The 13,626-nt window shown below is 35.6% G+C and overlaps 3 protein-coding genes across 6 annotated transcripts; 2 read left to right on the top strand and 1 right to left on the bottom strand.

Annotated features, from left to right (window-relative positions):
• Positions 1-316: 316 nt before the first annotated feature.
• LOC103847587 (putative F-box only protein 15) lies at positions 317-1,495 on the bottom strand. Its single transcript, XM_018659398.2, has one exon. The coding sequence runs from the start codon at positions 1,493-1,495 to the stop codon at positions 317-319; it is 1,179 nt and encodes a 392-aa protein (XP_018514914.1).
• Positions 1,496-5,799: 4,304 nt separating this feature from the next.
• Positions 5,800-8,896, top strand: LOC103847557 (SHUGOSHIN 1). Of its 4 annotated transcripts, none has more exons than XM_009124659.3 (13): positions 5,800-6,345; positions 6,552-6,742; positions 6,825-6,862; positions 6,934-7,042; positions 7,139-7,162; positions 7,257-7,325; positions 7,404-7,448; positions 7,541-7,607; positions 7,711-7,768; positions 7,862-7,954; positions 8,037-8,141; positions 8,221-8,304; positions 8,390-8,896. In XM_009124659.3, the coding sequence occupies exons 1-13, from the start codon at positions 6,294-6,296 to the stop codon at positions 8,664-8,666; spliced, it is 1,212 nt and encodes a 403-aa protein (XP_009122907.1). In that variant the 5' UTR covers positions 5,800-6,293; the 3' UTR covers positions 8,667-8,896. The 4 variants fall into 4 exon arrangements, with proteins under 4 accessions (XP_009122907.1, XP_033144716.1, XP_009122915.1 ...); XM_033288825.1 differs by having other exon boundaries at positions 5,805-6,345; positions 7,756-7,768; positions 8,387-8,896; XM_009124667.3 differs by having other exon boundaries at positions 5,805-6,345; positions 7,717-7,768; positions 8,387-8,896.
• Positions 8,897-9,159: 263 nt separating this feature from the next.
• Positions 9,160-13,618, top strand: LOC117133023 (S-protein homolog 8). The gene has a single exon (XM_033288919.1). The coding sequence runs from the start codon at positions 9,328-9,330 to the stop codon at positions 9,724-9,726; it is 399 nt and encodes a 132-aa protein (XP_033144810.1). The 5' UTR covers positions 9,160-9,327; the 3' UTR covers positions 9,727-13,618.
• Positions 13,619-13,626: the final 8 nt, after the last annotated feature.

Below are 13,626 nucleotides of genomic sequence, written 5' to 3'. Positions count from 1 at the left end.
TTTTTTATCAGATTGAGCTAATTGCAGTTTTTCATAAATCTGTAGATTTTTCTTTACTCTTTATATATAAATAGAATTCAATCAAACTTTACTACAAAATGACTTTTTTTTTTCTTTCAAATTGAGCTAATTACAGTTTTCATAAGTTGCATTTTCATAAGTATCTGTGAACCATAACCTAAACCCTCTCAAGATTGTCATACAAAAACCAAAACCAATGTCATTTTCAGTAACATATATACAGCGCAGAGTATCAACAACACAAAGACTAAAACTAAAGCTTAGAACACAGAACCAAAACCCTCTTATCCACCCCTTATACCGGAAGAGGGACTAGACTTGGAACGTATACGTAGCCACAAAGAAAAGTCCTAGAATAGCCAGACCCGTAGTAGTGTCGTTCTGTCTCAAGCTGTCTTCTTACCCCACCCTCATCAATTTCATAAAAAATGACGCAAGTAGGAGGAATCTTATCATCACCATCATACACATCTCCCTCGCACCACGCCATAACACGTTTGTGCTTCCCAACGCAGTACACCGGATGAGCCATATCTGTATGGAACAGCAACGCCGGAAGATCGGGGCGGGACACACTGAAATACTTGCTGAACAAGACATCCCCATCACCAGCCAACTTGCTTGAAACCCACACCTCAATCGGGCTTGTCGTTTCTTGGTCTTGCTGCAGCAAAGACAATCTATCTCCATCGAAACAGGCTAGATAATTATCGCCACGAGAGGGAGGAGCAAAGCATACGTCCTTGAACGTTTCAGCTGAGAAATCGAAACGTAGAATGTAGTTTCTATGCTTCTTCTCAGCATCCCAATACTTCTGAGCAAACCAGTACATGTTGCCCATCACGGACACGCCTTTGCACGTGATATCTACATCCCAATCAACCTTGGCGTCAAGAGTTCTCCACGAACGAGTCTTGCACTCATATATCTCAACCTCTGCTTCATCTGCATAATAATCATCATTATTACTATTATGCATATCATCATAGCGACGATCGGTAAACCTCAAGATCTTGTAGTCATATCGAGACTTCTTGCCGTCGTATCCCATCCCGTAGTAATCAGAAGTTGTGAAACATGTCGATGGTTTGATCCAGGCGAGTTTCCTCAAAACGGGATTCCAAAGCGCGAGTTTGGTGTTTCTATATTGGCTGTTACCACGCATGCACACCATGAGTCCGTCGCAGTGTACCATCACTCTTACATCGTACAGCTCTTTTGGGAGTGGTGAATCTGAGCGTCTTCCTGTCACCGGATCCATGATATGTACTACTGTCTCATTGGTTCTTATGAATCTTTGCGGGGAGCGACGCAAGTGTTCGTAGATGAATCTTCTGCTGGTGATGAGAGCGTGCCATTGCTTGCACGTCGGTTTTGACCGGAGTAGAGATTCAGGCGGAGCCTTGTAGAGTATTTCTTCTATTATCTCCGGTGGCAACGAAGACAACGTCCACGAACGCTTCGAAAACGCCATGGACCCCGCTCTGAAAGATTCGAGTCGTTTCAGAGGTTCTTGAAAGAAGGAAACGACTAACTAACAATCTGTGGTTCTTTTAACCGTTAAAAACCAAAACCATGAACTCGGTTAAGCACATTAATTAAAATCAAATACAAAAAGCGAACCGGTTAAGGTTGAACCGAGCCAAATTGGTGACATTCGCGTACACCAATCTAATAGTCTGTTTCTATAATCCAAACGAACCAGTTAAAGATTGGGGTTTTTGCCAAAACTAACCCACAACTTGATTTTAATTCCAAACCTATACCCAAACTTGAATCAAATGTAAAACTAACCTAAAAGCCTATTGAAATTACAGCTCAGCCCCTTGTGACCAAACAAAAAAACAGAAGCCATTTTTACGAATATAGCCCCAGTAAATCGTCTGAGTCGTCTGAGATGTTGGAAGTCGTCTGGACGACTGAAGTGTAAGTCGTCTGGACGACTGAAGTGTAAGTCGTCTGGACGACTGAAGTGTAAGTCGTCTGGTACCAGTTTATTTTAAAAATAATTTATAAATCTTGTAAAAAAATATTTTGATGCGTAAAAAATAAAAATCAAGTAATTATAAACAGTTTTAACTGATATAAATTAAGATATGATAAAATTGATTTGTTTTGAAGATATATGAGTGGAAGTAGTGAATCATGAAATACTTTGGTTTAGGAGTTTGGCAAACATATGTTGTAGTATTGTATGTATTGTTAGGGTTAGATTTTGGAAAACTAAAATGTTTTTTTCAAAAATTAGTTTTCACCTATATGTGTTTATTTCTGTGTATAGTAAACACTTTTCAAGTTTGATTTGGTTTTATGAAGTGTTTAATTAAATAATTAAGTTTAGGGGTTATGTTTAGGGTGTGGACGACTTATATTTCAGTCGTCTGTTAAATAATTTACCCGGACGACGTATATTTCAGTCGTCCAGACGACTTACTTGTAAGTCGTCTGGAAAGTCTTCTATTTTAGTTTCCCGCTAAAAATATTTAATTTCCCGCTAAAAATATTAAACTCTTCTGGACGACTTACATGTAAGTCGTCTGTTTTAATTTCTTCACCAGACGACTGAAATGTAAGTCGTCCAGGAAGTCGTCTGAGTCAAAAATATTTAATCTAATTAGATTTTTTGTCTCCCTATATAAAGAAAAATTTACACATTCTCTCTCCTCCTCTCAAATGGCAGCAACAAAAATGTAATGTTCATCATTCTAAAACTCTCCAACCTCTCTCTAATCTCTTTGACTTGAAAACACCAAACTTTATATGAATTTTTCAGTTTTGTCTCATGTATTTCTTACTAATCTATCTCTTTTGCAGGTTTTTAATCAAATGGTACTCATCTTCCACTAATTTAGAGGTAGATCTATTAATTTTAGATATGTATTTTTGTGTGTTCTATAAATGTAGATTTATCTAATCTTCCACTCATTTTCTCTATTTTTAAGTCATTTGAACGTTTTTGAATATGCGGGTTTTTCAGATCTGGATTTGATGTGCATGTTTTTCAGATCTGGAAGACTTCTGGGACGACTTACCTGTTAGTCGTCTGGAAGTCGTCTGGAAGTCATCTGGAAGTCTTCTGACAAAGTCGTCTGGACTTCCAGGAAGTCGTCTGGACTTCCTGGAAGTCGTCTGGACTTCCTGGAAGTCGTCTGGACTTCCAGGAAGTCGTCTGGACTTCCAGGAAGTCGTCTGGACTTCCAGGAAGTCGTCTGGATTTTTCTGAGCGTTTTGGTAAGTTCTTATGTCTGATTTTTCTTCATTTGGTAACTTCTTGTTGTATAAAGTTCTTACTTTTTTCCCAAACTAAAACTCTCCAAACCCACTCTAATCTCTTTGACTTGAAAACACCAAACTTTATATGAATTTTTCAATTTTGTCTCATGTCTTTGTTACTAATCTATTTTTTTTTTGCAGGTTTTTAATTATTTGGTACTCATCTTCCACTAATTTAAAGGTAGATCTATTATTTTTAGATATGTATTTTTGTGTGTTCTGTAAAGGTAGATTTATATAATCTTCCACTCATTTTTTTCTGTTTTTAAGCCATTTGAACGTTTTTGAATATGCAGGTTTTTCAGATCTGGATTTAATATGCAGGTTTTTCAGATCTGGAAAACTTCTGGGACGACTTACTTGTTAGTCGTCTGGAAGTCATCTGGAAGTCGTCTGGAAGTCGTCTGGACTTCCTAAAAGTCGTCTGGACTTCCTGTAAAGTCGTCTGGACTTCCTGTAAAGTCGTCTGGAAGTCGTCTGAACTTCCTAAAAGTCTTCTGGCAAAGTCGTCTGAACTTCCTGGAAGTCGTCTGGACTTCTTAGAAGTCGTCTGAACTTCTTAAAAGTTGTCTGGTCTTGTCTACTCAAGTGGAATCCAAGCTTGTCTTTGTAGATGAATGATCTATAATAGTTTTGTTTGTGATCTGTTTTATGAATTGCATGTATACTCTTTTAGTTGTGAATTTTTTGTAAAATCAGTAATAATGTTTTCCAAGATGTATTAAATGTGCTAACAATGTGTTTACACATTTACAAATCAATGAAATAATAGACTTCAGTAGCCTTTTTCTTATCTTTGGATCTCTCATATGCAATAATAAACTCCAATGGCCTTTTTCTCATCTTAATAAACAAGAATGTTGGTAAGAGATGGAAACAAACAATAGTAACTAGTCAAAGCATATCATATTTTTTATAAGTTTGCATTGAAAAACTTAGTCAAATTTAGTAAAACTAAGGGAGAGAACATATTTTGTAAATATGAGTTTTACATATCTTGAAGTTACTTATCACTCTTAAAAATACAAGTTATTCATAAACTAACGTAGAAGACTTAAAAACTAGTGGAGAAGACGCGGACGACTTCAATCTAAGTTGTCTAGACGACTAAACTATATGTCGTCTGGTCAACGCAGAGGTTATTTTTGCAATTGACTTTGAAATCTGTTATTTCGGACGACTGAAAGTTAAGTCGTCTACTATTGTTTGGTTAAAAAAAAACTCCAAAAAAGCTAGACGACTTACATTTCAGTCGTCAGAGGTTAGTTTTGCATTTGACTGGATTATTTCAGAAGTTTGACTTTTTGGACGACTTACGTTTCAGTCGTCTAGTGAAAATTAAAATAATAATTTTTTTTTAAAAGTAGACGACTTAAAGTTAAGTCGTCATAGGTTAGTTTTGCAATTGAAAAAAAAAACTTCAAGATTTAATTATATACAGACGACTTATAATTCAGTCGTCCACGAGACGACTGAAATGTAAGTCGTCCAGGATTTACGAGGTTTGACCAGAATCTCGAAAAAAAATCCTGGACGACTTACAATTAAGTCGTCTGGTGGACGACTGAATTATAAGTCGTCTGTGTATAATTAAATCTTGAAGTTTTTTTTTTCAATTGCAAAACTAACCTATGACTACTTAATTGTAAGTCGTTTACTTTAAAAAAAATATTATTATTTTAATTTTCGCCAGACGACTGAAATGTAAGTCGTCTGGGGAAGTCAAACTTCTGAAATTATCCAGTCAAATACAAAACTAACCTATGACGACTGAAATGTAAGTCGTCTAGGTTCTTTGGAATTTTTTTTGAAACCAAACAATAGTAGACGACTTAACTTTCAGTCGTCTCAGGTTACAGATTTCAAAGTCAATTGCAAAAATAACCTCTGCGTTGACCAGACGACTTCCAGGTAAGTCGTCTACAGCCAGACGACTGAAAGGTAAGTCGTCTACAGCCAGATGACTTCCCAAGTAAGTCGTCTGACGAACAGATCTGGAAAAAAACTCGATGTCATACCTTAAATTAGTGAGATAAGTTCCTTAGCATACATAAGGCTTCTCCAAGCACACAGAATCACAAACGGAAGTCACCCACCCATAATCGTTAGCTTCTATGACTCTATGAACCATAAAAATTTTAGAATCAAAATCTTGAGTTTTTTTAGCTCATTGTGGAGAGAAAGTGAGAGATATGTTGTGTTTAGGTCACAAGAATGGAAAAAGAAGAAGGGTAAATCGATTTTAGGAGCATTAAGAGCTTCAAATTGGTTGTTCATGGTGGTTGTGGTATTGATGACAATGGCAATCTTGTAATTACTTGAAGATGATGAGGGTGAGAGAGTAAAAATGTCATTTTCGAAAAAAAAAATAAAAAAAAAATGGATGGCATTTTCGTAAATTATATGAACTTGTGGGGTGAATAGGGCAAAACCAATTTTCAAAAAAAAAAGGAGGTTAATTTTGTGTTTGACTTTAAGTTATAGGTCAATTTTGCAAAAATCCCTTAAAGATTTAACCGAACCAAAAACATGAATCGTTTAAACTCGGTGAAATTAAATACAGAAAGCAAACCAGTTAAGGTTAAACCGAGCAAAATTAATCTAATAGTTTATTCCTATAAACCAAGCGAACCAGTTCAAAAGATTCAACCGAACAAAAACCATGAATCATTTAAGCACATTAATTAAAATTAAATACAGAAAGCGAACCGGTTAAGGTTCAACCGAGCCAAATTGGTGACATTCGCGTAAACCAATCTAATAGTCTATTCCTATAAACCAAGCGAACCAGTTAAAGATTTAACCGAACAAAAAAAACATGAATCGTTTAAACTCGGTGAAATTAAATAAAGCAAACGAACCGGTTAAAGTTAAACCGAACCAAATTGGTGACATTACGTTGACCCAGTCACTTCTTATTTTCCCTCCGGAATTTTTCAATTCCGATCCCGAGAGAGGCGACGCGAAGGGGGCATTAGGGTTTATACTCCGCCTTCCCGATGGTGCGGACGAGAACGACGGTGCTTAAAGTCGCCGATCACTCCGTTGAAGGTTCGACGTTAGCCTTGCTTTAGCTCACATTTCGAGAGATCCTTTCAATCGGATCTCGTATGGTTTCGTTTCGATCTAGATTGTAAATTGAATCTCAGCTAATTGCTTGGAGTTTCGTTGTTCTTTATCGATTGTTAGAGTTTGATTCTGCTTTTGTGGAGTGTTCGATGATGATTAGCTACGTTTGGATTTGGTTGAATATTTAGGTGTTTCCACTAACAAAGCAAAAGGAGAGAAGATGATTCAGGATCCTCGGATAAACAGTGCACAGAGAAGAACACTGGGAGATATCACAAACTTGCCGAATCAGAAAGTGATGCTAATGAACCATGGAGCGAATCAGCAGCAGCAAGCTATGTCACTCTCTTCCAAAGAATACGCTGAAAAGCTTCAAAAGGCAAAATGTTTATTGAGTTCATTAAAAATGTTTATGACGTTCTCTACCTTATTCAAACGCATTCTCTTTTTTATTTTTGCAGGAAAACATGAGACTGATGAAAGCCCTCACGGAGAGAAAGTATGAGACTTGTGAGTGTTTTGTGTACGTTGATTCGCTGCTAATGCGTATTGTTGTTTTTGTGATTACAGTGCAATCATTGAGAGGACTGGAAGTGAGCTGCAGAAATATAGGATCAACTTACAGATGGTGCAAGCACAGAACTTGCAGCTTTCCCAGACCAACACTCGTATCTTGGCGGTATATCTCAATTTTTTTGAGTGATTTATTTGGATATGTGATTTTAGGCAGTACAATGTGATTCGAAGTTATTTTTTCATTATTGTTTCCTGGCAGGAGATCAGAACAAGCAAAGACCAAGTATGTTCCTAGTCTGGAACCCAAGTTGCTTAAACACAGGACTGTTTAATCATTAACTATAAGTTCCTCAGCTGGAATTTTCTGTGTGTTTCAGCTGAAGGCACTTCAGCACGAACTTAGTTGCAAGAACGGGGTACTCATCGCTAGGAAACTGCCGCTTGAGGTCTGTTTTATTTTGTATGTTAGTTTCCGATTACCATATTTATTACATAGTTGAGAGGGTGTAAACTTTTCTTTCCAGCCACAAAAGCTTCCATGTACACACCACGACGCATCAGAAGACAAGGTACTTATGAGCATTGGCTTTTGCGAACCTCTAAAAGTAGGACATTAGCACCATACTAGTAGATTGTTCAAACTTTTTGTTGTAACTCTCAGGATCGTGCAAACGCTTCTCGTGGGGCTTCCGGAGTCTTTCATCCAAATGGCGAGGATCATAAGACTGGTAATAAAAGCAACGGTTAAGATTATAGTGGTAGCGTTTTGGTTATCATTGTGGAGCATTGGAAACTCTAAACACCTTTACCTTATCACCGTTCTGTTTTAAGCTTCAGAGAGTTCTGACTGTAACTCATTGCAAATAAATGACAAAGCCAACAACAAAAGGTCCAGTTTCTCTCTTGCTAAGTCTGCTTTTTGTTACATCCACTGTCTTGTACAAACTTGTCATTCTGGATTTGTCTTTTTTCCTTAGAGCAGAGTTTCTGGAAGGTCGAGTCCCGCCAATTCCGAAGTATTGGATATAATTGGCAGACCAGGAGAGTCAGCACAGACAACCAATATGACCAGGAGGTCTGCAATAAGCGTTAGGCCATGTTTATAAGTAGAGTGCCCTTTTGAAGGTTGCTAAAATTGCGATTTTCATATTTCTCAGGGTTTCTTTGAGAAGACAGTCTAGGAGATTTAATATCCAAGAGCTAGGCGTGACTGAAAACTTGAATGGTATACATGATGATCAAGAAGCTGCTGCAAAATCCGGGTTTGTATAAAGCTCCATTTGTTCTCTCCTTTTCCGCTCTTCTTGCTTGATAACTTGTTCATAAATGATCCCATTTCAGATGCTCTGCGAGTGATCTGTCTATCGGGTCTAAGCCCGAAGCAGTAGAGCTACATGACACGAAAGAGAGAACCAGGGAAAGCAGGTTTTTGTAGTGATATAAAAATTTCATCTATTCCTCAGAATAGAAGAGTTAGGACTGTTGTAACTAAATGTATACTTGACAGAAGAGTCTCTTCAAGAAGACAATCGACAGAAGTTACATCTCAGAGAGACATCAAAGTATCCACAGATCCTCCGTTGCCCGATGGTATTGTCGAGGAGTCTAGTCAGGTATCATCTTCAGTTTCAACAGAGCTTAAAAGAGAATCAAAGAACAAACCAGCAGGCGATGAAGCAGAGGAGATGAGAGAAACATATGCTGGGAGACCTTCAAGGCAAGCAACAGGAAAAATCAAATCATACAAAGAAGTCTCACTTAAGGATAAGATGCGAAGGGACTTCTGATGGAAAATCGCCTAAAGCCTTCATTCTTTGTTGAAACAGGTGCTATAATCCAATCGCAAATTCACAATGTTCTATAATATGTGTAGGGCGTTTTTGCTTCAATGAGAGCTAACGAGTGATCTTGCTACTATACAACTATACAAGCGACATTGTAACGGCAATGTATGCAAATTGAAATTTGAGTGCTGTGTTCTTATACTGGAACCTAATCTGGATTTACTTTTTCTGCTGTTCTTGTTTTTAACTAGTGTAGCTGGTCTCTGACATTTGCATTATTAGAGTTATACAATTTTGGAGTTCACCAAATCAAATTTATACTTTTGTCCACATCAATTATATATACTTCGTCGAGTTTAAATTCGGATTAGTTAACATCATTGGGATTTGATTTATTTAAGAATTAAGACCGTAACCTCACTAAATAATTTTTTTTTTTGCGACAGAACCGCTAAACCTCTGAATATTCCTCTTGAAATCTTCAAGGACTATTGTTTTCTTTATTTATTTTTAATGGTAAAATGCAATCAGTATATAAAAACCGACGGTGGACCAACTTCTATTCGAGAAGTCAAATTTTTACGGGCAGCCTTTCAAACAATGACCAAATCGTTTATAAATACATCAGAACATCCAATTACAAAAAGAAATTTAAAAAAAAAAAATGTTTCGTCTAACAATAATCCTGATCCTTTTAAGCGTATACACAGAACAAGCGAGTGGAGGGTCGTTCTTTCTGTATAACCAGGTGCGCCACGGAGTCCTGATGAAAGTCCATTGCAAATCAGGAGACAGCGATAGGGGATGGCACGTGAGGAAATACGGAGGATTTTACGGTTTTGATTTTAAAGATCATATACTTGATAAAACACTTTATTGGTGCAACGTCTGGTCAGGTCCTAATTTCAGTCGCAATGCGTCTTTCGTCGCGTACGAAAGTAAGCTGTATAAACACAGAAACAATTGGATAAGATGGTCTATAAGGGGAGATGGTATTTATGAATCTATCAATGGTGCAACGCCTTGGAAATTCAAGTATCATTGGTATGGTACACCTTTATAATAAGGGACGTCTCATCATGATCTCTTTTTATGTTCATATATACTAGTATATACTATGTGTGTGTGTTTTGTATCTTTCTCAACTAATTTGTGTATTAATGTGATATTGGTATTATGATTCATTCGACGGAATATGTAAGAACTTGATAATGTATATACTCTTAGAGGTTTGATTCACCTGTCAACTATTTTTTAATAAATATTTTGATCAGTTTTTTTTTTTTGATATTTCTTTCAGTAAATCATATTCATATGTTTTGAGATTCGTTCATCTGAAATAAATAAACTATATAGCATAAACCAGAATCATTCAAACGCAAATGTTAAATTGGTCAAATGAACAACATTTGCAGTATTTACATCTAAACTCAATATCACATTAGTGTTTTATTATTGTGTCTTCTAGGTTATACCCTAGAGACTTGTAGTCTTCTTATGATTTTTTAGGTTTATGTTGCTTTTACATATGGTCTTCTCGCTAGCAAAGGAACCTAGAACTAAATGCATAGTTTTCCTCCACGTAAACTAAATAGTCGGTTAGAATTGTTCTTTAGAATAAATTTTCTATCGACCAAAATTTGATTTGATTATGTAGATAGTTGATAAAAAAATTTTTTTGTAAAAAGTGTATTGAACTCTATCTTCTATATAGGGGTAAGCCTCTCAGATATGCCACCACGTATGCAAAATTAATTCTCCAAGATCATCCAATAAAACTGAGCCATGTCATACAAAATTTAGCTAACTTTCCCTATATGCGACATATCAACAGATAAAAGGTTTATCTGATATATGTTGCCTGTTACATTCATGTACGTTACCTTGACGAGCATTTAAAAGCTGATAGCTGTCTTCTCTTCTTTGCTACAATAACCGAAAAACAATTAAAACAGAAGATAACTTTCTTAAAACAGAGAGATTTTTACGCGTAGCCTTTTAAAACAATGATCAAAACGTGTATAAATACTTCAGAACATCCATTACTAAAAGAAACAACAACAATAATAAATAACAATGTTTCGTCTTACAGTAGTAATCCTTATCCTTTTAAGTGTGTGCACCGAACAAGCGATAGGAGGGTCGTTCTTTATCTATAACCAGGTGCGCCATGGATCCCTAATGAAAGTCCATTGCAAATCCAAAGACAACGATATGGGGTGGCACGTGAGGAAATACGGAGGAGTGTACGGTTTTGATTTTAACGATAATTTATTTGGTACAACACTATTTTGGTGTAACATATGGCAAGGTCCTCATCTGGAGCATTTTCAGGTGATAGTCGCGTTCGAAAGTAGGCAGTATCCACATGACTTAAACGCTTGGATAAGATGGTCTGTGAGGGGAGATGGTATTTATCAATCTATCAATGGTGCAACTTGGAAATTCAAGTATCATTGGGATAACAAACTTTAAGAAATAGGGGGGGGGGGGGGGGTTCATGATCTGCTATTATTTTCATATATACTTTGAAATTCAAGTATATATAACTGGGGTGAAAAACTTTACAACATTGGAATTTGTTGTTGTTGGTATCTTATGATTCATATTAATATGTAAACATTAAACCATGTCCGGTTTGAGTGGATTATTAAAAAAAATTGATAAATGCATAGTTTGATTCACGTGTCAATTGTTATGTCACAAATAGTAAACTTAAATCTATCTATTAATAAGTTATTTTCATCTTTTCTTGTTATTCTTTTCAGTAAACTATATATATATATATTGAGATAAATTCATCTGAAAAAAAAATATATATAACATATACAGTTTTGTCGCACAAAGTCATTTCTATCCCGGCGCAAATGCTAAATTAGTCAAATGAACATTTGCAGCATTTTCATCACCATAACATCACCTTAGTATTCATTATTGCAGCCGCATTATTTAATTTTATTAACATTTTTCTCTTCACATTCACATTCAGATATAAAACTTCTATATCATAGGCACTTGTGGAAAAACATTTATGGGATGATTCTATAATTAATCGAGTGATTCTAATACCAAATTTGAGTTTATAATTTGTTAAGAAGAATTACTTCATTTTTTTAATTTAAATTTAAACTATAAAACGTGTAAGGATGAAAGGGGACACGAGATCAAGAGGAAGACACCACTCACTCAGTAACTACTAAAAGCTTTCTTCTAAACGAATCTTACAAGTGATATGTTCTCCTTAACTCTTCCATTATATATCCTCTCTCTATGTCTCATAGAATTCAACCAATGAGCAAATAAATAACAATTTTTTTAATACTACATAGTTTTAGAAATAATGTGTAAAAATACCTAGGTAGTATACTGCTTAGAATAATATATCGTGTTAGGCGTTGTGATTTCTTTTAAAATTGATGATACAAATGAAAAATGGGAATTGATTTACTTGCTCAATTCGTTTACTTATGTTTTTTTTTTTACTTATGTTTTCATACTTACTAAGTATATAATACTGAAAGTATGTATGAAGGTCTACTGTATTGTATTATATGGTTACATGCAGTCCATGTTATCCAGTCGACTCTTCCCTAATCATTGGGAATAAGCAATAATTAGTCACTAGCATTTCTATGCTAATTATTAGCTACATCCAACATAATGGAGACATTGGAGAGTAGACTTTATATAAAATATAAATACAGCAATACGTAATCGCCTTACTTCACAGATTTATTTCATGTAAAAACTTTAACATCACCTTAATTTATACACATGTCATGAGATATATATGAAAGTTTTTTTTTGCAAACCGAGTATCTTGACTCACCGAGGTGGTCTAAACTAGAGACCGAAGTGAGCATGGACACTGCCAGGGCGTCACCATGTGGTTCACTGTGTAACGGTCTTTGGTTTCGGATGCTGCAGCCCATATGTAAATTTTGTAATGGTCAAGGCTCGAACCCAGGGGTGGGCACTCCAGCTGGAGCTCCTATGCTACTATACCAAAGTAACTTGGTTAGATATATATGATAGTTATTACCCACTCTTTAGTTTTTGCAATGTTATAGTTCAAATCGGAATTCTCGTATTAATTAATTAATATATATATATAACTGTTATTGGTTGATGATCTGAAAAGCCTCGGAGGTATGATGAGCTGCATTTGTTGATTTCTTGTCGCTTAGTATAATATTCTTACGTGAAGTGGCTGCTCTTCACATCATGCAGCCATGAACATATGAGCATACTTCAAATATAATACTATACACATGCAAACATGTACAATTTTGGGAAGGGACTAAGCAATCCTGGCCTCCGAAATTAGTCGGATCTATACGCCTCTGATGACCCGGATCATCGAAAAGAACATCTACCATCTTAGTTCTTAAAACAAAGTATTATCACAATTCACAAATTAGACATTTTTATCTGGAGCTCAAACAAGCCATTAAGTTACGAATTTTGGGACAAAATATATCAGTGGTTAATAATTAACGCGATGATTCTGAAAGATATAAATTTATAACCAATCGACTATCACATTACTGCGGTTCTTACGTAAATTCATAATAGTGACGAATAATTATTTAATCTACCGCATTCATATATATATACACACACACGTCGTTGATGTTTCCCTTGGTCTCATGACTTTACACATTTTGGAATTAGTTTAACTAAGAAACTTGGTCATTGATATTTGGTTAATACTTCCCCAATCATTGTCTCAACTCTCAAATCTGGTTTGATAAGTCGTCGTACTCTTACAACATATTGGTTGGATTTTTATTTTTTTGGTCTTTGGTGTATGTCATAAGAAATTAATAAGAGTGTATTTGTTCGCTAAACCAACATGTACATACGAGGAGATGCGTACGTATACGTATTAGATATATATATATATATATATATACACATATATATATGCCAAATAAAATAAATAAATAAAAAAATGAAAGAA

The sequence above is a fragment of the Brassica rapa genome, chromosome A01, assembly GCF_000309985.2.
Source record: "Brassica rapa cultivar Chiifu-401-42 chromosome A01, CAAS_Brap_v3.01, whole genome shotgun sequence".
Taxonomy (NCBI): Eukaryota; Viridiplantae; Streptophyta; class Magnoliopsida; order Brassicales; family Brassicaceae; genus Brassica; species Brassica rapa.
The sequence above is the reverse complement of the archived record's forward strand: the minus strand, read 5'-3'. Positions and strand labels throughout refer to the sequence as shown.